The sequence below is a fragment of the Phalangium opilio genome, unplaced genomic scaffold (genome assembly GCF_054372755.1).
Source record: "Phalangium opilio isolate 3A_F unplaced genomic scaffold, DU_Popi_V2 ptg000045l_1, whole genome shotgun sequence".
Classification (NCBI taxonomy): Eukaryota; Metazoa; Arthropoda; class Arachnida; order Opiliones; family Phalangiidae; genus Phalangium; species Phalangium opilio.
Window position 1 is genome coordinate 2,453,566 of NW_028324168.1, and position 24,021 is coordinate 2,477,586.

Genomic DNA, 24,021 nt, shown 5'->3' on the forward strand with positions numbered 1-24,021 from the left:
TTGGACTCTTGTTCTGTTCCGCAGATTAGAACCAATGAAGATAAAAGCGTGGGGAGATAAAATACCAGGAATTCGATATTAAAATACAGGATGAGTTAATCCAGCTTAGTATGATTAAAAAAAAGGGACTTTTCTGGGAGATAAATAATCCTTCCTTTTAAGGTTAAATCAAGAAGTAAGATCTAGTTTATTATAGGAGAAGGTATAAATTCGTTCATCCACATTTTCAGCTTTATCTCCTGTCCAAAAGTAGGTCCGGAGTTAATCTCCGCCTCTAAATTACATCCAGCATCTCATTGGTTCTTGAAAACTCACGTCAGCGCGACGCGAATGACGGAAATTACGTATTTTCCGACTGAGGAGAGGCGAAATAGCCCGGCCTCCTTTTACGCCCCCCCCCCTTGTATTTTGAAAGGGGGACTGGGACTATGGCCCGCGAATACTTAGGCATCTTATACCTTCTCCCTAATAAACTAGATATCACTTCTTGGTTAAATATATTGACCAAAATTGAATCTTGTTTATGATCTCTGTCATGCAGAAGTTCGTAAATTAAGGGATTGAAATGGCTTTCCAATTAAACAACTAACTATACTACTATGTTTTTTACTTCCTTGTAAACCGTTTGAAACAAAACGATAGTCTTAGGAAACCAACCTGGGAAAAAAAGATGTCTCTATACACCCACCCAGAAACTTTAATTTTGGCAACTCAGCGTCTTGTAAACTTGTAAGGAAGTTTCCTCTTCTTTTTTATCTTGGCCAAGGCTTAGGTAGTCTGTCTTTCTCATGTTTCCTCTCTTCCCGTTCCGTTAGTATATATATATATATGGTTGTCTCAATCCACCTTGAACTAATTCGCCAAAGAAGAAAGAATCAGTTGGTGGTCTAAGCCTAACCTCGGACCGCTCACACAACCTCCGGGGTTTTCGTGGTATCCTAACTAAAAAGATATATCTCTATATACGTAACACTCTTGTACGTTATACTATGTTTTCTTGAGGTATTTCGCCATTATGAGATGTGGTATGATATTAATTTAATAGCGGTCTTGTTTGAGGGTATCATATATTAACCATAAATGCTTTTTTTTGGCCATTTTGTTTCCCAAAAGTAGGCCAGATTTTATCATATAGTAATTTTGGTCTATTTTTTATATATTATTATTGCCGTATAATGTAGGTATTTTTAGCCTCTAGCTTCTAATATTTCGGAGAAATAAAGCTTAAGATTTATAGGCCTAAATTAATTTTCCAAGTAGACTTAAATGTCTTACCAATACCAAGGTTATTTTTGGTCTATTTTTTTGCTTTGTTGATATTTTATAACCAATAACTTCTAATAATTCCAGGAATTAGGCATAAAATTAGGAGTAAATTTGAAATTAATCATTGTAGGCTTAGATGAATTGCGAAAAACCGTTGAATTACACGATGTAGGTCAAGCCGTAACCCTTAATTTCGGGATACTGCTCGAATGTAAATACACATTGCATAAAAAGGTTTCTCTTATTTTCAATTGTTACAATTCCGACAATTCGAATCTTCGCACGTAAACAAACCAATGAAATAAGGGACCGAAAAAAAAAAACACCACCAAACTAGGCTTAACAAATACGAAACTAAAAGAAGCAAAGGCTTAACACGTAGACAAGAAAATCTCACGTAAAAACACAATAGGGGGTTCGCCAAGGCCTCAACAGGGTTTTAAAAGAACAAATCCTTTAGACCGTATATACTTAATCAAGAAGTTTTTCTTCAACTAGAATTGAAAACAAGGAGAAGAAAAAAAACTCCGCTGATGATTATTCACATTCAATATAGGCCTAACCATTTCATCTGCCTAAGCCTAACCTATAGTTTTAAACGTTGTGTCCCGCCTATACTTTGGGATTTTTCTATACTAGGTACAATGTACTCCCCAAGGGACCGAGCAAAATAACGGGGGTCCTTGGTCAGGAATGATGGTCCACCTTAGGGTGGTTCCCAAATTCTTTCGAGGATATTCTTTTTTTTTCTTCTGTTCTTTCGTTTTCTTTTTCCCTGGTCACTGTCAAATAGCCTTTCCTTTTTCTCTCTGTCTCTATAACATCTAACACTGATGAGCTGTTTACCCAAAGGCACTGGATAGGGTGGCCACCACCAAAACTCGGAATGAACGGGTCACGATTCACCAAGAGTTAGGGTTAGCTACAACCAGAGGCAAATAGATAAAACCGAGAGTGTCCTAGAGGAGAGCGTAGGTAAAAGATATGTTCTATAGTGTGAGACTACCTATAGAGATTTAATTAGAGCTAGTTTCAGAACGACAAGCGAGAATTGCATGACTACACTCAGGACTTCCATCCTCATATTCAGTCTGCATTACTATGCGTTTGAAAGTGCCTCACCAGGCGTCGCTTTACCTCGAATCTATGACCTACGTCACTTCATGACAAGCGAGAATTGATTAGATACACTCGGTTAATTTTGCAGGACTTCCATCTTCCTATTCAGTCTGCATTACTAAGCCTTTGACAGCGCCCTATGCACCAGGCGTCGCTTGACCTCGAATCTAATCTATGACCTACGTTACTTCAGTGGCAATCTTGTGAAACATATCTTATAAACTTATGATAATATATAATATTAAAGTTCAACGCCGATTGGTTGACCAAAGAAGCTAGAAAAGAAAGATATCAAGACTTGATTGGGTTGTAAACATTATTTTATCTCGTTTTTTCACTTTCCATTTTTTTCTATTTGTCCTTGCTACAATCGAAGGCTTATAACGTTTGGATTCCGTGAGCTGGTTTTTCTCTCCATGTATGCCTAACTCGTTCTCGCTCTCTCTCTTATGGGGAGATTAAATTTCCCTAAAGACCTCTGATAGGATTCTCTATGAGGGTATTTTGCAATTTTTTTTCTTCTTCTTCCTTCTTTACTTCCGCCTTTCTCTAGACTAATATGTCCGTCCGTCTATATCCCATTTGAAATTTGGATCGATAAGCTTAAGGCTCTTTTTTTTATACCGAAATTTTTGGTTATTTTTTATCTTATTTTCTAGTATATAAGGGAAATATTATCCGGTATTTAAGGTTTATGGCATGGGGGTATTTTTGGAATTGGAATTTAATTAAATATGAGCATGGATAGAGAAGCCATGTATTGTGGTTAGTTAGGTTTATGGATGGGTGCCATTGTCTGTCTTGATTCTAGCTGAGATGGAACGTATCTGATATCTTGTAATTGGATGTGATTTTTATCCTTGGGTGCTCTGAGATATTTTTAGTTTGATAAAGATTGCTTGCTTGGTTGGTTAATTTTAAAGTGGGTGTAACTTTTGTTTTAATAAAGGTAAATAGAAATTGAAGGTTGCGTAAGAAACTAGATGTTCCATGGAGTAATCGCTCCAAGTATCATACACTCAGATTTATTAGTATTACCTCCATAATTAATAGAAAATTTTAAAAATATTATTTATGAAAATTTTGGGTCTATATTCAACTGGCCATAACTTTTGATCTAAAATTGATAGAAATAAATTAAAGATACCATAACAAACAAGGGATTCCATAAAGTAATCGCTCCAAGTATCATAAACTCAGACTCATTAATATTCCCTCCATAATTAATTGAAATTTTAATTAAACAATCATTATGAAAAATTTGGCCATACATAACTTTTGATCTAAAATTGGTAGAAATAAATTTAAAATACCAAAATAAACAAGGGATTCCATAGAGTAATCGCACCAAGTTTCAAAGATAGTATCGTACCAGCAATTAAATGAAAAGTAATTATTTACCAATAAAATTCGATGCGAACGAGGCCCATGGCACTTTATGAGATCTTAGAAAATTGGCTTTCGTTACTGATCCTCGCTGTCTTTTATTTTGGTGGCGCGTCTCTTTGATCGACAAAACTACACTTCACAATTTTTCTCCTGTATTATTTTATTTTTTTGGTAAGAGCGATATCTCTTTGGACAAGTAAGAGAAACATCCTTGAAGTATTTAGCCCCGATTCTTTTGGGAGAGAGAGAGGGGGGAAGAGGGGGTCCTGGAAAACCTCTTTAAACATCTCGAAAAGAAATGATACGGATGAGGATGAAAAAAAATGGTCCCCCCAAAATCTTACTCGCAGGGCGCGCGTGGAAGTACAAGGTTTTTATCGCTCCAGGGATTGGATTGGAGACAGTTCTCTAGAGTATTTTGTCGAGGGGTTAGTCACCTCTACGAATCATGGGAAATAATTGAAATTTAGGCAAGGGACATGACGGCAACTTAATCCGATTTGTTTAGGTAAGGTTTGGTAAGTCTTGGCATAGTTTAAAATAGGTTTTGGTAAGGTTTATAATGGGTTTTTCTTGGTTATTTCAGGTTTATTATGGGTTTTTATTGGTTATTTCAGGTTTATCATGGGTTTTTCTTGGTTATTTATGGTTTAAAATGGGTTTTTCTACGTTATTTAAGGGTTAAAATGGGGTTTTCTAGGTTATCTAAGGTTTAAAATGGGTTTTTCTAGGGTATTTAAGGATCTAAAATGAGTGTTTTGGGTTATCTAAGGTTTAAATGGGTTTTTCTAGGTTATCTATGGTTTAAAATGGGTTTTTCTAGGTTATCTAAGGTTTAAAATGGGTTTTTCTAGGTTATCTAAGGTTTAAAATGGGTTTTTCTAGGTTATCTAAGGTTTAAAATAGGTTTTTCTAGGTTATCTAAGGTTTAAAATAGGTTTTTCTAGGTTATCTAAGGTTTAAAATAGGTTTTTCTAGGTTATCTAAGGTTTAAAATAGGTTTTTCTAGGTTATCTAAGGTTTAAAATAGGTTTTTCTAGGTTATCTAAGGTTTAAAATAGGTTTTTCTAGGTTATCTAAGGTTTAAAATAGGTTTTTCTAGGTTATATAAGGTTTAAAATAGGTATTTCTAGGTTATATAAGGTTTAAAATAGGTATTTCTAGGTTATCTAAGGTTTAAAATAGGTATTTCTAGGTTATCTAATGTTTAAAATAGGTTTTTCTAGGTTATTTAAGATTTAAAATAGGTTTTTCTAGTTCACCTAAGGTTTAGAATAGGTTCTTCTAGGTTATCCAAGGTTTAAAATAGATTTGCCTGGGTAAATGATTATCCCCTCGGCAGTCAGGTCAAATATTCTACCTGTGGATGCTAGCAGCTAGTATAGAGAAATTTTCCGTTAAACATTCTTAACTCTAGCTCCCTCACAATACCTTGGGATTTTTCTTTTTTTTTCTTTTCTTTTCGTTTCCTTCTTTTTTTGGGTTTCTTTTAAAACGAAAAGTAATTGCCTTCTTGGCCGGCTCTGCAAACTTGAAAGCTAAGAATCGCTAAGAAAAACAGAATTTTGTCAAGCGGTTTTTACGCCTCTGGGCATGTACCTACTAAAAGAAATGAAATTATTCGATAACGGAACGCAAAATATTTCTCTTATTGTATTGTTTCAAACTTCAGAGAGAAGGAAAGGCCCAACCCAAATTTCAATGAAATAACCAAAAGTTAATTACTTCTAAAACCTGGTATAAGTATAAGACTCAAAAGAGCCGCGCGTATTCGAATCAGATAACAATCTTCAGAACTAATCCGATAACCAAAAAGTAACAAAACAACGTAATACCATCATTGCCTTAGCTAAAAAGAATAAAAGAATAAAAGAAGAAAGAATTCGTTTCCATTTCTTTGAAGTTTAGAAAATTCAAATTCCAGAACCAGTTGTTATTTTTATGTCACAAGTTTTTTTGTTTTTTGTTTTAGGTTTTGTCTTGGCGGAGCGTGATTAGTTGAGGGTTTTCTTCTAGCCTAGATACCCAATAATATTTCAAACTCAATTATTTACGAGTGAAAACCTCTTCTATTTATTTAATTATTTTGAGTGTATCATTCAAAGTGTCTTATATGCATACGTCCATAATTTAAAATTTATCGCTTTTTTTGGTTACCACCAATTCCTTTTATATACAGAGTGTTTCTCATAAGTCTGCCATAATAAATTAAGGGGGATGTTTGTTCTTTGGGAGATCAATTTTTAGTCGAAAATGTTCTGTACTTCTATCTCCATTTTGTTTGTCCTAAGGGACACTGTTTTCGAGTTAAGATTGCATTGCATCCAGAGTATTTTACGGATGACCCCTTAAATTTAATTATGAAACTGATTTAGACAATGATTTCTAATTTAATTAAGGGGTCATCCCTAAAACACTCCAAATCATAACTCGAAAACAGTGTCCCTTAGGACAATCAAAATGGAGATAGAAGTACTTGAACATTTTCGACTCAAAATTGATTTCCCAAAGAACATCATACCCCTTGACTTATGGCAGACTTATCAAAAACACCATTCTGTGCAAAAGGCGACGAAAACTGTTATTCTTTAATAAGCTAGAGTGACTTTGAAAGCTTATAAATTGACGTAATCTTTTAAGCCTTGACGCCATTATTATTCCGTTTATAATCGATGTCACGTGATTCACGAGTGAGTCTCTTGTATAATCTTAATTTACTACTACATAAATTTATATGCCGCGGGATAATATTCCCGAGTTAACTTTATGTAGAGTTTTAACAACGGGACAGCACTCGGCTAATTTTCGGAACTATGGCGAAACATCTCTGCTACCATAAAATCTTCCAAAACAGTTAGGTAATATCCTAAGATGCTGTCGTAATATAAGATGCTGAGAGACAACAACAAACTAAATTCTAGTTCCGCCTTCTGTACTTCCGCGTTTCCTCTTTCAAAAAGTATTCCGTTACACACACACTTTTACTTTACTTCCTAGAAGGATGTAAAATGAAGTAATTTGGTAAGTACGTTTTGAATTGAAAAATTCCTTGGGAAGTTAATTAACTTGGGTAGAAACTTCAGGTTATCTACTTCCGGTTTGTTTTCGACATAAAGGTTCCGTTAACGGCTATGGCTATGTAAAACAGAAAGTGAAACTAATATTTACGTAGCTCTATTGAAGCTATAGACGCGGCGCTATATTTTTCTTGTTAACCTATAAGGGTTATGCTTGAAACATTAGGCCGCAATGTGAATGCACGTAGCTCAAGTATATTATGTTAGAAGACGACGACTCTCGAATCTCCGGGACACAAAAGGCGCTTCTCGTGTTGTCGCTACTCTATAAATACTAATTTGATGAATAAAGGCGCGAAAAGGAAAGTTGTCGTCGTGGATTCCAAGCTAGACCTACTAACCATTATCAGGAAGTTAGTCTATACGTGACTACTGCATCGTGGTAATACAGTTTTACCGTAGTACCGTGTATTTTCAAGGGGTATATCAAAATCCTTACTGGTGCCCTTACGTATTGTTTTAACTGTGATGGCAAACAGAGGATTTTAAAAGGGACAAGGCGACCCCTTTTTGATTGTGACCTTCCTTTTGAATTGAGCCGACCAATTGTCTAGCTGGAACCAATTTTCATCCCAATTTTGAATGACCGTCGGCGCTAGGCCTAAATTCCTAGATCCTATAGTCTTTTAGATCTAAAATTACGCAGGGTGTTTCTGATAAGTCTGCAATAAATTAAGGGGGTCGAAAATGTAACTTCTATCTACATTTTGTTTGCCCATAAGTTAAGATTGCATCCAGAGTATTTTACGGATGACCCCTTAAATTTAATTAATTAAGAAACTGATTAAGACAATGATTTCTAATTGAATTAAGGGGTCATCCAAAAATCTTAACTCGAAAACAGTGTCCCTTAGGACAATCAAAATGGAGATAGAAGTTACATTTAGGACTCAAAATTTATTTCCCAAAGAATTAACATCCCCCGGGTTAATTTAAGCATGCAGACTTATCAGAAACACCCTGTAAACTCGACAGACGTGGTTTTGAGTGTCATTTTAATATCGGATCGTGCGGGGAAAAGTTAGAGGCGCTCTTGTTTTCCATCCGCCCTAAAGCTTAATTCAAAATTGTCGTCTCGCTTGTATACCATCAAGAAGCAATATTTACTTTACTAGGGAGGAGGTAAAAATTCGCCACATTTCTAGCTTTATCTCCAGTCCAAACGTAGGTCCGGAGTTAATCCCCGCCGCCTCTAAATTACAACCAGCATCTCATTGGTTCTTGAAAACTCACGTCAGCGTGACGCGAATGACGAAAATTACGTAATGAGGAGAGGTGAAATAGCCCGGCCTCCTTTTACGCTCCCCCCCCCTTGTATTTCGAAAGAGGGACTGGGACTATGGCGCGAGAATACTCAGGCATCTTATAACTTCTCCCTAATAAACTTGATATCTCTTCTTGATACCATCTTATCGGCTTATGTTGAAATTAGACGATGATGGTGAATAACTGTTTACCGCGGATGTTATTGAATATTATAAGGCGCTAAGGGAAGGGAGCTCCTCTATTGTAATTCAATATTTTTGTTCTTTATGTGTATGGTTATATTACAATGTTTTTGAAAAATAATTACTTCAAAATATAATTAATTTCTGTAGGAGACGTTTACGAAATTATTTCGTAATTGGATTCTGAAACTCTGAATATTTAAGTCTCGTTGGGAATAGGTTTCGTTTTTAAGTAAAATATTTTAGTTCAATAATTTGGAAAAGGAAACGCTCGCCGCTGTCTAATGAAATTTGAGAGTCGTAGTCCCAAGATGTAATAATTTCTAGTCTCTACAGGGTGTTTCAAAAAAGGAGGGTGGTTGAACCGAAGCACAGTGGATTCATTGCATCATTTTAAGTTGAAATTGTAACTTCTATGATATATGATCTAAGGACCCCCCTCTTTAAACGATCGAGTTATGATTGCAAAATGTTTCACGGATGACCCCTTAATTACAATAGTATAATCTTTCCATTTCTTACTTAAATTTAAGGGGGTCATCCCTAAAACACTCCAATATTCATAACTTGTTTAAAGGGTATCCCTTGTTACAAAATATCATCATAGAAGTTACATTTTCGACTTTCAAAATTGATTTCCCATAGAACCATCCATTCCACTCGTGTACTTCGGTCCTATAATAACCCTTCCTTTTTGTAACACCCTGTATGTGTTACTGTGAAAATGAAAAGTAAATAAATATATATACCAACATTGAGTGAAATGTATATTAGTCCCCTGACCTCAGGGTACATTAAGTTAAAAATATTATATTTTGCATAAATTTTGTCATTCAGGAAAAATCCTTACTTACTTACTTTCATACCTTTATACCCTTGGTTGCAAGGTTAAGGCTAAGGTAAGGTTACCAGTACCCCCAGATCCCTTTAAACTTAAGGAATAAATCAAATCTCGGAGCGCTCTCTCTCTCTCTCTCTCTCTCCTCCGGTTACGTTTTTCGGTAAAAGACTCGAGATCATGGTTTAAGATTTAAAAAGAAAATATAAGAGACAGGTAGTAACTACACCTAGCCTTGCAGGGAAGTTTTAGTTTTACCTTAAGGTTTTGTACTGAGCGAGTTTTGATACACTACGTTTCGGGGTTTGGGAGGGGGGTACTTTCCTCTGTTTAGCCTCCCCCGCTCAAAAAAAAGTATAATGCCCCCATTGGATGGTGGACTTCCTTCTGTTCTACACAAAACTCTGAGCCATCTGGACTTTGTAATTGAAATTAAGGTGTTATTTCTTCTACGCCTTAAGCCTTGCCACCAACCTACTCAGGTACAGAGTCCTGTAAGACAATACCTAAGGCTACATGATTCTCGCATTCCCCTACTATTTACGTATTGGTTTTATTTAGTTGGACAGACTGCGAAGGTGCAGGGGATTATTCGACTCCAGACCGTATTTTTAACAAACAACTGCAGTCTAAAAAGACAATTATTGGTATTTTTTGGAGATAAGTTTCTAATAACGTTTTTTGCAGTTTGCTAAATTTTAATTCAATTGAAACATATACAGGGTGTTTCTGATAAGTTTGCCACAAATTGTTCTTTGGGAAATCAATTTTGAGTCGAAAATGTAACTTCTATCTCCATTTTGATTGTCCTAAGGGACACTGTTTTCGAGTTATGATTTTAAGAGTGTTTTAGGGATGACCCCTTAATTAAATTAGAAATCATTGTCTTAATCAGTTTATAATTAAATTTAAGGGGTCATCCGTAAAATACCCTGGATGCAATCTTAACTCGAAAACAGTGTCCCTTAATTTCAGTCTTACTTAAGGTTTAATTTGTAACCGACGGAGGAAACTGAATTTTAGTCCTTTCTTAGATTGTGAAATGGGAAGTGATATGTTCAAAATGTGGCGTCGTTTTTCATATTTTTCCTTCCTAAATTCCTAATTCTCTTGTGTCTGTATCGCTCTTAGATATATATATTTTTTGAGGGTTGGAGGAAATCCCTAAGCTAGAAACCCGAAAGACTGAGCTAAGAGAGAGTATTTTCTTTATGAGTTTGTCATTTGTTTCAATTTAAGAAGAAACTTAAGCCATTTTCCAAGCGCGTCTTGAAAAGAGAGCCTGTTTTATATACGATTTCTGTCCAACATATTTATTGATTTAGGCTTAACGTTTAGGCCTAAATTTTGAACGTTTTTCTAAAGTTTATGACTATACAAAAACCTTCGTACAGACCTATATTAGTAGATAATTTAGAACTATTATTGTCGATTAGGAATCTAGTGCGATAGTAGTGTTATATTTATTAATTTAGGCTTAACGTTTAGGCCTAATTATTTAACGTTTTTCTAAAGTTTATGACTACACAAAAACCTTCGTACAGACCTATATTAGTAGATTGTCGATTAGGAATTTAGAGAAGTAATAGTGTTATATTTATTAATTTAGGTTTAACGTTTAGGCCTATTTATTCTTAAATTTTTGGCCTAATTCGTTTAAGCCTATTTTATTTTTATTTTAATTTTTGGCCTAATTTGTTTATTTTTTCCTCATACCATACCCGAAAATAATCAATTTTAATTAAATTAATTCCATTAAATTCCGGGGGTTTATTTTTCTTGTAACTATTTGAATTCAAAAGTCAGATAGCAATATAGGATTTTACGATTTTCGTTAAAACTTTCTATTTTGAAACAAGTCATTATTTAAATGGACTTTTGTTTGTTTTTCCACTGTTTTCCAGCCCTTTTCTCTGCTTTGTCTGGTCTATATTTAAAATTTAAGCCTTGGCTAGCGCGGCGGCTCTATTAGGCCTAACCTTAAGAAGAAGAAGAAAATAAAGGTATATATTCAGGAGGTAATTCTATACTCCCGCCTCTTCTTGTTCTTAATACCTTAATTGAGCGCGTGCATAATTGAAAAGGGGATTCAGTTTAAATCCTTTAGGTGGAAGAGGGGAGACAGAGAGAGACGCGCATTTTGAATCTTTCATGGGAACGTCTCCTTCTAGAAGAACGTAAGATGAAGAAATACTCGGAGACTATAAAGGTGTCGGGGACTATAAAAAAATTCTAAATTTTAACGGTATAATTAAAACAGGGTTCATTCATTTAGGCGTAAACCTGGAGAATCTAGATATGTCAGGGAAATAAATTGTTGACTAACAATTCAGGGAAAACGTAGGGGAACTTTATAATTTTTTTAGTAAAATTCAGGGAAAACGTAGGGGGAAATTTGTAATTTTTAGTAAAGTCCAAGGAGAACCTAGGAGAAATTTATAATTTTTAGTAAAATTCAGGGAAATTTGAGGTTTAAAAAGGTTTCCCGTGTAGGAGTTGCCCCCAACTAAAAATAACCATACTACAGTTACTACAGGTGACCTTTCACCTGGAAATATACGGAGGGGAAACCGGGAAATTTCAGTGAAATCGGTTTTTCAAAAGTTGTATGAACCCTGTTAAAAAAAATACTTTTATAAAGCGGTGAGCTCTTGATCAGAAAGTTATGTTTTAAAACATATTTTAGCTCGATATTTGCTTCTATTTCCAAAGTATGAACTTCTAGATATGAGGATAAGCATATAAGCACTATTATCCCCATACTCTAAAAGTTAAAAAAGAAATGTGTGACGGGGGTTTTAAGGTTTAGTTCCCAGTGGGGAAAAATAGGAAGCGGAAGTTAGACCAGTCTACCCACCCTTTTTTTTCTTCTTCTTCAAAACATCCGTTTTCGCGTTTCGTTCTTGAGAGCTCTTGCTTTTATCATTCTTTGCGCCGGTTCATATGGAATGGATCTTAAAATCTCTTTTCTTACTTTTGAGAAGAAAACAGCTTTGTACATTTTTTGTAACTTTTGGCGGGAAAAGTTGCTTTTAGGCGGGAAAAAGTTGGGTTTTGGCGGGGAAAAAGTTGGGTTTTGGCGGGGAAAAAGTTCCGTTTTGGCGGCAATTAAAACCCCAAACTTTGCCTTAGTTTATATTAGGCTGGAAAAGTTGCGTTTTGGCGGGAAAAATATTACGTTTTGGCGGCAATTAAAACCCCAAACTTTGTCTTAGTTTATATTAGGCCTAAATTTATCTTCTAACGGAATGTAGATCATACAACAAAATAATTCGGAAAGTTAGAAATTTAGTATATACGGATTTAAAAGAAATTTAAAAATTCAAGAGTTCAAATTAAATTAGTTAATGTCGTGATTAAGGGGGGGGGGGTTAGGCTTAGGTGAAATACCGGAGTATACCTTCGTACGCATTACCTAATTACTTCTCTCTTTACTTAAATAAAAATAAGGTAAATCTCGGAGGTTGGTTCAGTGAAATCTGTTTTATTTTGCGACCCGCTTTCCTTTTTAACACTCATTTGGCGTACCACCCGGAATTTACGACACTTTTAAGCCTAGGCTTACCTTTAGAGAAGAATTGAAACTTCTTAAGCCTAACTTTAAACCATATTGCAAAGTCTACGTTTCCTAATTGAAATGTAACTTCAAAGGTGAAATTTTTCTCTCGACCCCTAGCTAGCTGGCTGGCTGGCTTGGTTCAAAAATCACGTTCTACCCCTGGCTGGCTAGTTTCCCGCCAAAAAGTACAGTTCGCGCAAAGCAGTTCAATCAGGGACACTACTGGCGGGAAAAAGGCCTCTCGGTAAGTGGGTGGAGGGGATATCTTAATGCGAACGAATCCCCGAGGGATTTTTGCGCGCGAGCTTTTACAAAAGTAGAGTCTCGAGAAGTTGTTGTTTGGTAGATGACATAGTTGAAGAGTTAAAACTACGCGTCTAAACTCTTATTAAACTATACAAAACCTAACTTGTCAACCATCTTATCTACTAAAGCATTCATTGCAACTCCCACTTAATGTAGCAGAGCAAAAAGATCTAGAAACAAAACCGAAAAAAAAAAAAATATTCCAAGTGTAACGGAGATAGTGATGGGGTGGGTTTTAGAATTCAAAAGTAGTTCTAATTCTTTCTAATGAATCTAAATTGCCTCGCTAGCTAGCTAGAAAATAAAGATACGCATTTTTATTTCACTTTAAATTTTTGCTCAGTCAATTAAAAAATACATTTTAATTGAATTTGATCAAAGAGACGTATCGAATTTTGCAATAATTTAAATTATTACCATAAAATTCCATTCCCTTAATTAATTATAAACGGCATTACTTTTAATTGAAATAAAATTACGTTGCTAATTTTTCGTTTTAGGTACGAAAGTATTAGTTATTAGAAATTACTTGAATAACTATTTTTCTAATTCGATAAAAATGTGGCGCGATATATTTTAATATCGATTTTTCCCCCCGATATTTTTAATTCGTTGGACAATTTTTAAACTTCCTTAAGAAAAATAATTTTTCTCAGTCGATTTACAGTTTTGCCTTTTGTGTTTAGCGGCTATTTTCGATTGCTAGGTCTAGCTAGTACCAAGTTTCGTAATTGATTTCTCTACGCCCCCTTAAAATTGGTGCCCTTTTCCAATTCAAACTTTAAAAGTTTATATCTTAAAGGAAATTTAGTGTATTTTACTCCTTTAAATCTATAAAATTATTTAATACTTTATAATTTAAGTTGACATTTTTTCATAGCCCAGATTAGAGAAGTGAAAAAAAAAGTAATGTACGAAATCGTTAAGCCTAAATTTGGAAACCCCCCCCCAAAAAATTGATAAATAAAACGGGCGGGAAAATTTCCTTAATTACGTCATCATAAAGATATCTCTGCGTACAATCAGGGTATGAATTTAAATTTGAAGAGGGTAGACCTACATTTAAATAGATAAGGAAGGATGTTCAATAAAAAGAAAGTTTATTTTAATATTTCTTATTTCTTATTTCAGCAAGTCAAGTTATGTACTTTTGATAAAAAATAAAATCCGATTCTTTTTCTCCAATTTTTCTCTTATTATGACGAATTTTGAGAGATGTTAAAATTGGAAAGGATTGTTTAGTCGAAACCTCCCAAAGAGAGGGCCCAATTTACACCACGAAACTTCAGGGAAGAGTGGGGGGATCGAGGGGTTTGTATTTAAATCGCCTAGCTCTCCAAGATCGCCATCATCGTCTCCATACCCACCAACCCTCACTTCAATCTTCGTTTTTGCTCAAAACTAATGACTCTTAAAAAGTCAAAGTTGTTTGAGCTTTTAAAAACTAGTCGACCGTTAAATTAAATCTTTTTTCGACACTTTTTTTCCCGGAATTTGGAAGAAAAAAATTTCTTATCTTCAAATGTAAAACGAAGTCCCGAGAATTTCTTTTTTTAAATTAAATACAATGAATTTCATTGGAGAGAACAGATTTACGAAATTTTACCAAGTTAGTTCTTTGTAACTTGATAAATATAATTTAAAAACAAAAATTTAAATAATTCTAAGACTTTTATTAAGTTAACCGTGTTAGCTAATTATACGCGACAAAATTAAATTTGAATTAAATGTATTTGAAGTTATTTTTCGTTCAATGAACCTTCTTCAATATTTGGAATAAATTTCGCGAGATTGTAAGTTAAGTAACTTAATTGCTTTGAAATATATTTCACGCTGTTAGCTTAATTGACGTCTTGAAGACTGCAATAACCTGACCCCTGACCTCTTATGAGTTATAATCATAAATTAAGAAAGGTTTTAACGTAACATACCGTCGTAGAAACCAATTTAGTTAATAAAGAAAATAAAATAATTTTCAACCTAAATATTTACACTTGACTAATTAAATAGATTGTAAACTTAATTAGCGATAGCTCATTATAACGTTACAAGTAATGAGGTAAAAATGAAGTTCACTTACCCTGTATGGCTGAAAGTAAAAGTTGAGCCATGATTATAAGTATCATCTTCCTGCTCTTTTCTGGCTTGCCAAGTTGAGAAGGAGGACACTGTTGTTTTGTTGAATATTGTTGGTTGTTTTAGCGTAATAACTTAGCTCGGAGGAGAGGGTGTCCGAGCGTTCTCTTGACTCTCTATGCGTGTTTCTCTTAACTGGTTTTGCCGCCCGTCAGTATCTCATCTCTGCACTCTGAAAAGTCGACTCACTCTTTGGGAGTCCACGCTCTCTCTTTCCTATCACCACTCTTGGGCCTTCCTCTTCCTGTCCCTTTCCTCTAATTCCCCTAACTCCAAAAGGCCCTCCTCCTCTTCTCAACTCTCTTCACTTCTCTCTCTTGTCTTCCTAAAACTCCGGGAGAGAGAGAGAGAGAGAGAGATCCCATTCGCTGCCTACGATTCACCAACAGAGGTGTCCTCTGTCCGCCAACTCGAGAAACGCGTAGACGCGGCGCGTGTGGAGACTTTGGCTTTGGGTTTTCAATCCCCGCGTTTTTAACAAAATAGAAACTTTTGAAGAAGAGTCTTAACTTTCAATGTGTCATCTTGGTTTTGAGCAAATGTTTCTTACCTTCTTACCCATAGAATTACGTTATCTTATTTATTTTTAAAAGCATTACGTTATAATTTGTTATCAACCTTTATTTTAAACTAGTAGAGAAGTCCTTAAGCCTTTGTTTTGAATTTTAAAATTTCTCTTTGTCACGTGTCTTTGTAACAATGCGTATTCGTTAAGCCTTGTTTTCAAAAAGTCCTTAAGCCTTTGTTTTGAATTTTAAAATTTCTCGTGCTTTTTATAATGTCACGTGTCTTTGTAACAATGCTTATTCGTTAAGCCTTGTTTTAAATTTTTGAAATTTCGCGCGCTTTCTTAATTATCTCTCACGTGATAAATTGAATTTTGTGTTTTTCTTTATAGAAATGAAGATATTTCCGGTTCGGTTTGGTTCTTGAATTAAACTTTCCAAGGAGAAATGGTAGAGGAGTGTGTTAGTTTTGTGAGCAGTTGATGTTGGCAGGCACCCTTCTTCACTATAGTCTACAAAGTCAGCTATAGCTACCACCACAGCTATGTATGAAAAATGCAGGAACGCTCAGTAACTTCTGGTCTAGCTGGGGGGAAAAACTTCGTCGGCGCCAAGTAAGCGCTTTTTCTTTTAATAAAGATTTCTTCCATCAAGATCAGGCAGCTAGGCCATCTCATCCTTTTTTTTTATTAAGGATTTTTCCAGCCCTCCGCCGTCTTCTACATCTCTTTATTAAGAATTTCCCCGTATTATAAATTCAATTTAGGCTTAGCTACTGGTTACCGACCGCGTGATGATGTAGCTTTCGAAGAACATTAGGCTTAGCATTGTTTTGAGATGAGAAGAATATCTTAAGCAGTCGACAAATGAGTTAGTTCTGTTTTGTTCCTGAATAGTAACAAAGATAAAACACTTCCTCGATAAGAGGGCTTTAATTTTAGAAGAAAAAAAAATTAATAATAAAAATAAAAGGTTATCTTAAACCTAGTAAGCTCGCAATGCGAATTAAATAATTCTGAAAGATCTCGGAGATCTCTTGAAATAAAAAGGGGTATTTTTATTTAGCCAATGAAGCTTTGCTATACAAAACTGGGGGAGCATTTTCCGCTGGCTTTTTAAGCGGCCGATCTTTATTGCCAAGTCTAGCGCATTGAGAGAGATATCGAGGTTTAGTTCTAGTCTAGTCCGAGAGAGAAAAACTCCCCCTTCTGACGAGAAATTGTATAGATTCTCGTAGTATATCGAGAGAAAAAGGCTTAGACTAAACACTTAGCGGCTAGCAATCGCCGGCAAGCGCCTTATCTCAAATTACGCGCGCTAAGCATACAGGATGTCGTTGATTTAGACTCCCTTCTTCTTTCGTTTGGAGACCCTACTTTTTTCCTTTTCAAACGGAAAAAAATACTAGTCGGTAAATAATAGTCTTGTAGCGGCTCGCGGATAAGGACTCTAGTTCCCGGCCCCGTTTTCCGTATATATATATTTTTTTCTATCCTCTGGTCCGTCCGTTTGTATCTATCTTTCCCTTTCCTTAGTTTTTTTTCTTTTTTAGGCCTACTTCCTTTCTCTTTCTTTATACATTTTCCTTCCTTTACATTGATTCTACAAGTCCTAAAAAAAGAAAGGTTTGCTAACCCTAGTTTGGCTTAAACAGATCTCATTCCCGCTAAGCCTAATTTTAAAAATAAAAACATTTCAGTCACGTGAAGTTTATCTAAAACGAAGTGGCGCGTGAAAATTAATTTCGTTTTTGGCGGGATTTTTCTTCCCTTTGTTTGTTTCCCGCCAATATTAAACTTCTCAAATATATTCTGTATCTATTCAATTGTCATTTCTATGACCCCATTTTCCTCAGTTTAGTTTTGGGTCTTTTGGGGGCCCAATTTTGCCCCAAAACCAAATGTTTATAGAGAGAAAGAGACACGGGCCGGGCCTCGTTGCTTTCAGTTGATACCAAACCCCAAGCGACCGACATCGGGGTTGTGGAAGGGGGGTTTTGAAGCCCCCGTAGTCTTATACTCTTAGAGGTGCCATCCTAACGGTCTTCTTTTTAATGAGACCCCAATGGCAGGAGGGACTGGCCCCACTAACTCCACTTCACCCCGTCGCTTGCCCACACTTAGTGTAAAGCGTCTTCAAAGGCTCATTGGCCTTAAACGTCCCCCAGAGGTCAGAAAAGGGGCAAAGATTCGCGAAGCTAGAAACGCCTGGACACCCTTGAAGTGTTTTCGACCATCTGAAAAAGGGGGAGGGGGTCAAGAGGATGGCTGGACTTTTAAGACTAAGATAGACTCTGGTTCTCTCATCCATTGTCAGCTACCATTTTGGAGCAAACTAGCTTTCTAGATGGCCCGGGGTTTCTCCTAGCTTAGATGGTAAAGATGCGATCTTCTATATTGAATTTAACTTCTCTTTAAGGCAAGGAACATCTTCCTCAACTATCTTATCTCGCAGCCTCTCCACTCAGGATCGCGGGATCGACTCTTTTTCTCAATTCTATAACGACCATCTAGTTTTACCTGAGTGCATTTTATAGTCTCTTTGTAAAAAGTAGGCGGGAAAAAGAGGGTTGGCTTCTTGCCTTGAAATATCTTTCTCAAGGAACGCGCTAAAACGTTTGGATTACCCAACCTGCCTCGCGCCTTTGGACTTCTTTTTTTTTTCTTTTCGTCTTGCTCTTTTTGTTTTAAAAATTGAGGATGTTTTCTTAAGGTCTTCCCCGTTTAATCCCTTCTCTTTAATTGGGCGGGAAATTAATCTAATTTTAAAAGAAGTTAACCATTAATTTTAGGTTTAAATGATGCAACAACGTCATGGTTAATCTTAAGAAATAGTTTGAAATAGGCTTAGAGATTTGAAGATTGAAAAGAATTATATGATGTTTAGGAATTTGTATTTTGAGAAACTTTGAATTAGGCTTATTAATTTGAACTTTGAGAAACTTTGAATTAGGCTTAAGAATTTGAAGATTGAAAACGGTCAAATTAGGCTTAAGAATTTCGAGAGAAAATAATCAAATTAGGCTTAACAATTTCGAGAGAAAATACTCAAATTAGGCTTAACAATTTCGAGGGAAAATAGTCAAATTAGGCTTAACAATTTCAAGAGAAAATAGTAAAATTAGGTTTGGTACTTTATTTAAAATAAAACTAAGATAAAATCAAAATCCACCGTAGTATTTATTCCCTAGATTATTATTACTCAATTTCTTAGTTCAGCAGGAAAAACATTTCTACAGGGGCTCGTAAGAAATACATGGGTATCTTTCACCCTGCACGCCTTCTTCCCCCTGTAACATTTGTGAATCTCCGCCGCTTCCAATATACCTTGCAGGGCGCCAAAGTTCCGATGTAAATGTTATCTTATCTAAATCAAACGTGTATTGACTTGGTTATACGCTAGTTTGACCTACGTTCCTTTAATATTTCACGACTCTGGTCAACGGGAAAAAAATATAAGAAAGCTCAGTGGATATTGGGGGTTTTAAATCTATTTTTTCGGCCACAGAGAGAGTGAGAGAGAGGAGGTTTTTCATAGAAGATGATTCTGAGAAGGGAACGAACGATACGTCCAAGGGAAGGCAACTTGCTTCTTATTTTTTTCCTTCTTTTTTTTTTTGTGTGTAGGGCAAGGAAAGTGGTTTGGTTTGGAGCCTCCTAGGTTTAGCTCTATAGTCTAAATTCCCATAACTCCCCTAACACGTACACAGATCCAATGGATAAACTAACGTGTTACGAATTCGATAGCGTCAATCGCTATAGCTAAGCCTTGTTCACATTAAATTTAAAAATGAAGTCTCCATAAGAATACTTCTAATTGATTTAGTAGTTATATTTTAATGATACTTGAGAAACTACCTAAGCCTAATAGAGTAATTAGATAGAGTACGAAATAGAGCGGGAAAACTATAGACTTCTTTAGATTTTGGCGCGAAATAAATCGCCCACGTGTTTCTGCATTTTCCATTTTAATTATTTTTTTAATTCAAACTAGGCTTAAGTCATAAGGGCTTTTGTGAAATTAAATCTCTATGAATTTAAGTGGCTTAAGTATATAGTGCTAGACATTGGCGTACACTTTTTTCGGACTTAGTGCGAACACAATTCGCTAAATAGGAAAACAGTCTTAAGAATTTTTCTTCTTAACCTCTACTGCTAACGATTTTCGAAGGGTTTCGGGTCCCGGCTCCTATACGTTTAGGGCCCCTTCTTAACATTAGAGAGGAGAAACTAGCGTCATCTACTCTAGGTTTTCCTCCTCCGATGAACCTCCAAATAAAGGTACAAATGATTGACCAAGGCTTAAGATCTATTTCTTCCTTATAGATCTATATACTAATAAATTAGGTTGGGTTTTTTTTATTTTATTCTACATTTCGCTATAGTCATTTCAAATCTAGGCAGATTCTCGAATAACTATTTCTAAAGGCCTACTTTAAGTTACGAGCTTTTAAAGCCAATGCCCTTTAACAAAACACATCATGGCGATACCTTTCTGAGGAAAAATAATTGTTAGGCCTATTTTTACACACAAAGCACGTGCAAGAACCAAGGCCTATTTGGCAAATAAATTATCTAAAAAAAGAGAACTAATTCTAAGGCTTTCCTAATTTTAAAATAAGAAAGAGAGATACAAAGTAACAAGCCAAGGTTCCTTAATTAAGATTTAAATCTTTTTATTTTAATTTCGTTTTTCGTTTCGAGTTTTACTAATTTTCTTGACACCTAGTGTTAAGTAGTCTTAAGCCTAAAATAACTTACTCGCCTAGCTTCCTCTTTCGTATCTACGGCTGGTAATTCTCAGGGGTATCTGAGCGTGAAGGAACAGAAAAAATACTTTGGGACCCTTGGAGTTTTGGGGGGAGGCGGGAAAAACGCTACTAAACAGTGGCCATCGAATTAGGAGCTTGAAGAAAAAACCCTACAGAGATGCATTTGTCATTGGGTCGCTGAGATCGTGGGGCCCCTAGTGTTTTAGAGGTTTAGAAAAACCCGTTTCGAGTCGCGCTAAGAGATTTATACGAGGAATTTTGGTTTGTACCAAGCCGCTCAAATGCTATAAAATGGTACTTGCAAACAGTGATACTGAAAATACTTGGCGAGCTTTTGTAGTAAATATCTTTTTCTATACTGTTTTAAGCTGAGGTTTGGTTTTCAATAAAGGCGAGTCAGGTGTTATGTCGCGTATTTTTACGAAGTATTTTTTCATAATTAATTTATTTAAATATTATTTAAGTGCAAGTCCTAAGATTGAAAAGATTTTCTAAAAGAAAATTAAACCATTTATCACCTTCTGCTATGGTATTAATTGAGCGTAAAATCAATTAAAGGCTTTTAAAATAGTAGACCAAAATATTGTCATGGCCACTTTAGGTCTATTTTTCGTTTCTTTATCATTTAGGGACGGGTGTATAAAAATTCTCGGTTGGTCCCCCCTGCAATGGGAGGAAGGAGGGGTGTTACCCCCCACGCAAACCGTTTAGGGGGCTCGACACTCATTAGTTCCATTCATTTCCATTATCTTAGATTAATGAAAGACTCTCCCCCTCCCCCATCCTGCCCTAACAGCTCCGCGCCTCTGTTTTTCCCTTTTGAATAAAGGAAGAGCTCACGCTCTGCCCTTACAGTTCAGAGACACCGGAAAAGTTGAGTTTTACCAGTTGAGAAGAGATGAAGACTAGTACCAAGTTTTCCTTCTGCGCAGCTTTGAATACTACAAAAGCCAAGAGTCAAAAGTTTTTCCTAACGCCTTTAGTGGTGGCTTCCTTTACTTACTTTCGATTTGTTTGCAGTGCCAAGTTTTGTTTTCGTTTTTCTCTCTTGACTGATGCGTTTAGGGAAATTTCTTTTGGGATTATTCTTAAAATCATTAAAAGGAATAATTAGTTACGCGTAGTTTTAGTTTTAGTTTTAGTAAAGGTTTACGCGTTTAGTAAAAGTTTGCGTCATGGCTTTTCATTCCCGATGTAGCGCGGGAAATCGTGCCTATAGGGGAAAAGTGGGTGCTTTTGTCGATACAGAAAACCAAGAAATGCAGGCACGAGAAAGGGGATATTAGTATTCTAAGGTCATTCTAAATTTAATTTCAGCACTTTAACAGCGTACGTCATTCGAAATTTTAAAAATTCGTGGTTGTAAAATAATTCTTCCCTCGAGTCCCTGGGTTGTTGGACAACCGCATATTCAAATGTTTTCCCATAAATTTCTTAGAAAACTAAAATTAATAAGTAGCTCATCTGCTGACATTTCATCTTCCCTTTGCGTCTTTTTCAGTCACTCCACTCGTGACCCGTAGCCCACTCGGTTAAAGGAAAGTTCTAGTTTGTGGCCTCGTGGATATTACAGTTAGAACGTAAGTAAATTTATTGAAGTAAGGATTAAGGGTTATAATTTTTTGTACTTCTTTTAATGGGTATTTAGTTTTGCCACTGTTAAAGGATGAACATCGTGGGGGTACTCACGTTTTCTCTTCGTGTCTCACTATTATAATTATAACAGAAGTAAATAAATTGAAGTAATTAATTTTAAAACAGTTAAAGTTAGCGCATCGAGGGGCTATTGACTCGAATTTTCTGTACTCCTGTTAAGTACGGTACGATGTGGAAACTATTAGGAGCCCAGATCTTGGGTCGTCTTGTTACAAGGTAGTTTTCATTTTATAAAGGTCTCCTCTCTCTTAGCTAGCGAATCATCTTCGAGCCTTCTGCGCTAAACGTGCATTCTTTTTCGTTGCACGTGGTGGTGTTTTTGCGCGTTTTGGGTGTTTTGGGAACGTTCCCTTTTCGCTAGCTCGAGAGAGAAGATCTCCAGGATTGTGGTTTAACAAAACTTGTTTTACAAATACAAAGGTGTATTTTGGTTACTTTTAAGGGTTGTCGCTTTCAAGGTTTCCTATCTGGACGCAAAAGCATAATGCTAATTTTTGCCACCAAAATAACCTGGTTTTCCATCCAAAAAACATCGTTTTCCACAGTAATGCTCAGTAGGATATTAGCGTGGAAAAATAGTGGAAATTCTAAGCCGATTAAAATTTGTTAGTAATAGAAATTTTCTTATTATTTTCAGTACCTGAACTCAACGCTCAGAAGTTACACGTTTATAAAAATGTTTTTATTATTTTCATTATTAATCTTTTTTATAAAAACTAATGTATCAATGAAATATATTTCAAAATAAAAACTTGCATGCTTACTTATTATAGTTATGGCTATGTTATAGTCGAATAATAAACGAAATAAAAGACTTTAACCAAAGTTATAATGAATGATTACACATTTTTAAGAAGTATTTTCATTACTAATTTTTAATAAATATGAATGTATCAAATGGAATATATTGCGAAATAAAATATGGCATTAATATTTATAAGTCTGCCTGATAAATTTATTTTTGCTTGTAAGCTTACTAATTATAGTTAGTGATTAAGGTATAGAAACTTGATTCTTACCCTCTGAATTAGAGTATGATTAAAGTGCTTGTTCAACACTGACGTGACACACTCTTAACAAACAGAATGACTGACTTTATCCAATGAAATTTTGAATACAGTATCAAAGTTATAATGAATGATTTTATTCGAAGTGTATACTGATACCCCCTGCCATTACCCCCTGCTGTTACTCCCTGCCGTTACCCCCTGCTGTGATCCCCTGCAGTTTCCATACTATTACCCCCTGCTGTTTATATACTGTTACCCCCTGCTGTTACCCCCCACTGTGACCCCCTGCTATTTCCATACTATTACCCCCTGCTGGAACCCCCAGTTGTTACTCCTTGCTGTTTCCATACTATTACCCCCTGCTGGGACCCCCTGCCGTTACCCCCTGCTGTTTCCATACCATTACCCCCTGCTGATACCCCCTGATGTTACCCCCTGGTGATACCCCCTGCTGTGACCCCCTGGTGATAACCCCTGATGTTACGCCCTGCTGTTTCCATACTATTACCCCCTGCTGTTTCCATACTGTTACCCCCTGCTGGGACCCCCTGCTGTTTCCATACTGTTACCCCCCGCTGGTACCCCCTGCTGTTTCCATACTGTTACCCCCCGCTGGTACCCCCTGCTGTTTCCATACTGTTACCCCCTGCTTGGACCCCCTGCTGCGACACCCTGCTGTTCCCATACTGATACCCCCTGCCGTTACCCCCTGCTGTGACCCCTTACTATGACTAGGTCACGTGGCCTATGACGTCAAATCACGTGATCTATGACGTCAAATCACGTGGCCTATGACGTCAGATCACGTGATCTATGACGTCAAATCACGTGACCTATGACGTCAAATCACGTGGCCTATGACGTCACCGAGGTAATTGACTTGTGACGTCACGGCAGATGTTAATGGTAATAGGTAATGATTGTCCATTCAGTTAGGCCT

General features: G+C 36.1%; 1 protein-coding gene and 2 long non-coding RNA genes across 6 annotated transcripts in view; 2 read left to right on the forward strand and 1 right to left on the reverse strand.

Annotated features, from left to right (window-relative positions):
• Positions 1-15,399, reverse strand: part of LOC149676687 (adhesion molecule nephrin-like) — a 39,065-nt gene extending 23,666 nt beyond the window's left edge. The window contains exon 1 of the mRNA XM_089837751.1: positions 15,083-15,399. Coding sequence (XP_089693877.1) covers positions 15,083-15,128 — 46 coding nt within the window. The 5' untranslated portion in view covers positions 15,129-15,399. The remainder of the gene's footprint in view (positions 1-15,082) is intronic.
• The window catches only part of LOC149676684 (uncharacterized), a 198,422-nt gene extending 175,526 nt beyond the window's left edge, over positions 1-22,896 (forward strand). For 3 of the 4 annotated variants that reach the window (XR_016366508.1, XR_016366509.1, XR_016366512.1), the window contains 4 exons: positions 16,037-16,258; positions 21,917-21,995; positions 22,064-22,287; positions 22,514-22,896. This is a non-coding gene — a long non-coding RNA (uncharacterized LOC149676684). The remainder of the gene's footprint in view (positions 1-16,036; positions 16,259-21,916; positions 21,996-22,063; positions 22,288-22,513) is intronic. The other variant, XR_016366510.1, reaches the window with a different exon arrangement.
• LOC149676688 (uncharacterized) lies at positions 275-11,035 on the forward strand. The gene is made up of 3 exons (XR_016366513.1): positions 275-6,464; positions 6,547-6,632; positions 6,696-11,035. It is a non-coding gene; the product is annotated as an uncharacterized LOC149676688 (long non-coding RNA).
• Positions 22,897-24,021: the final 1,125 nt, after the last annotated feature.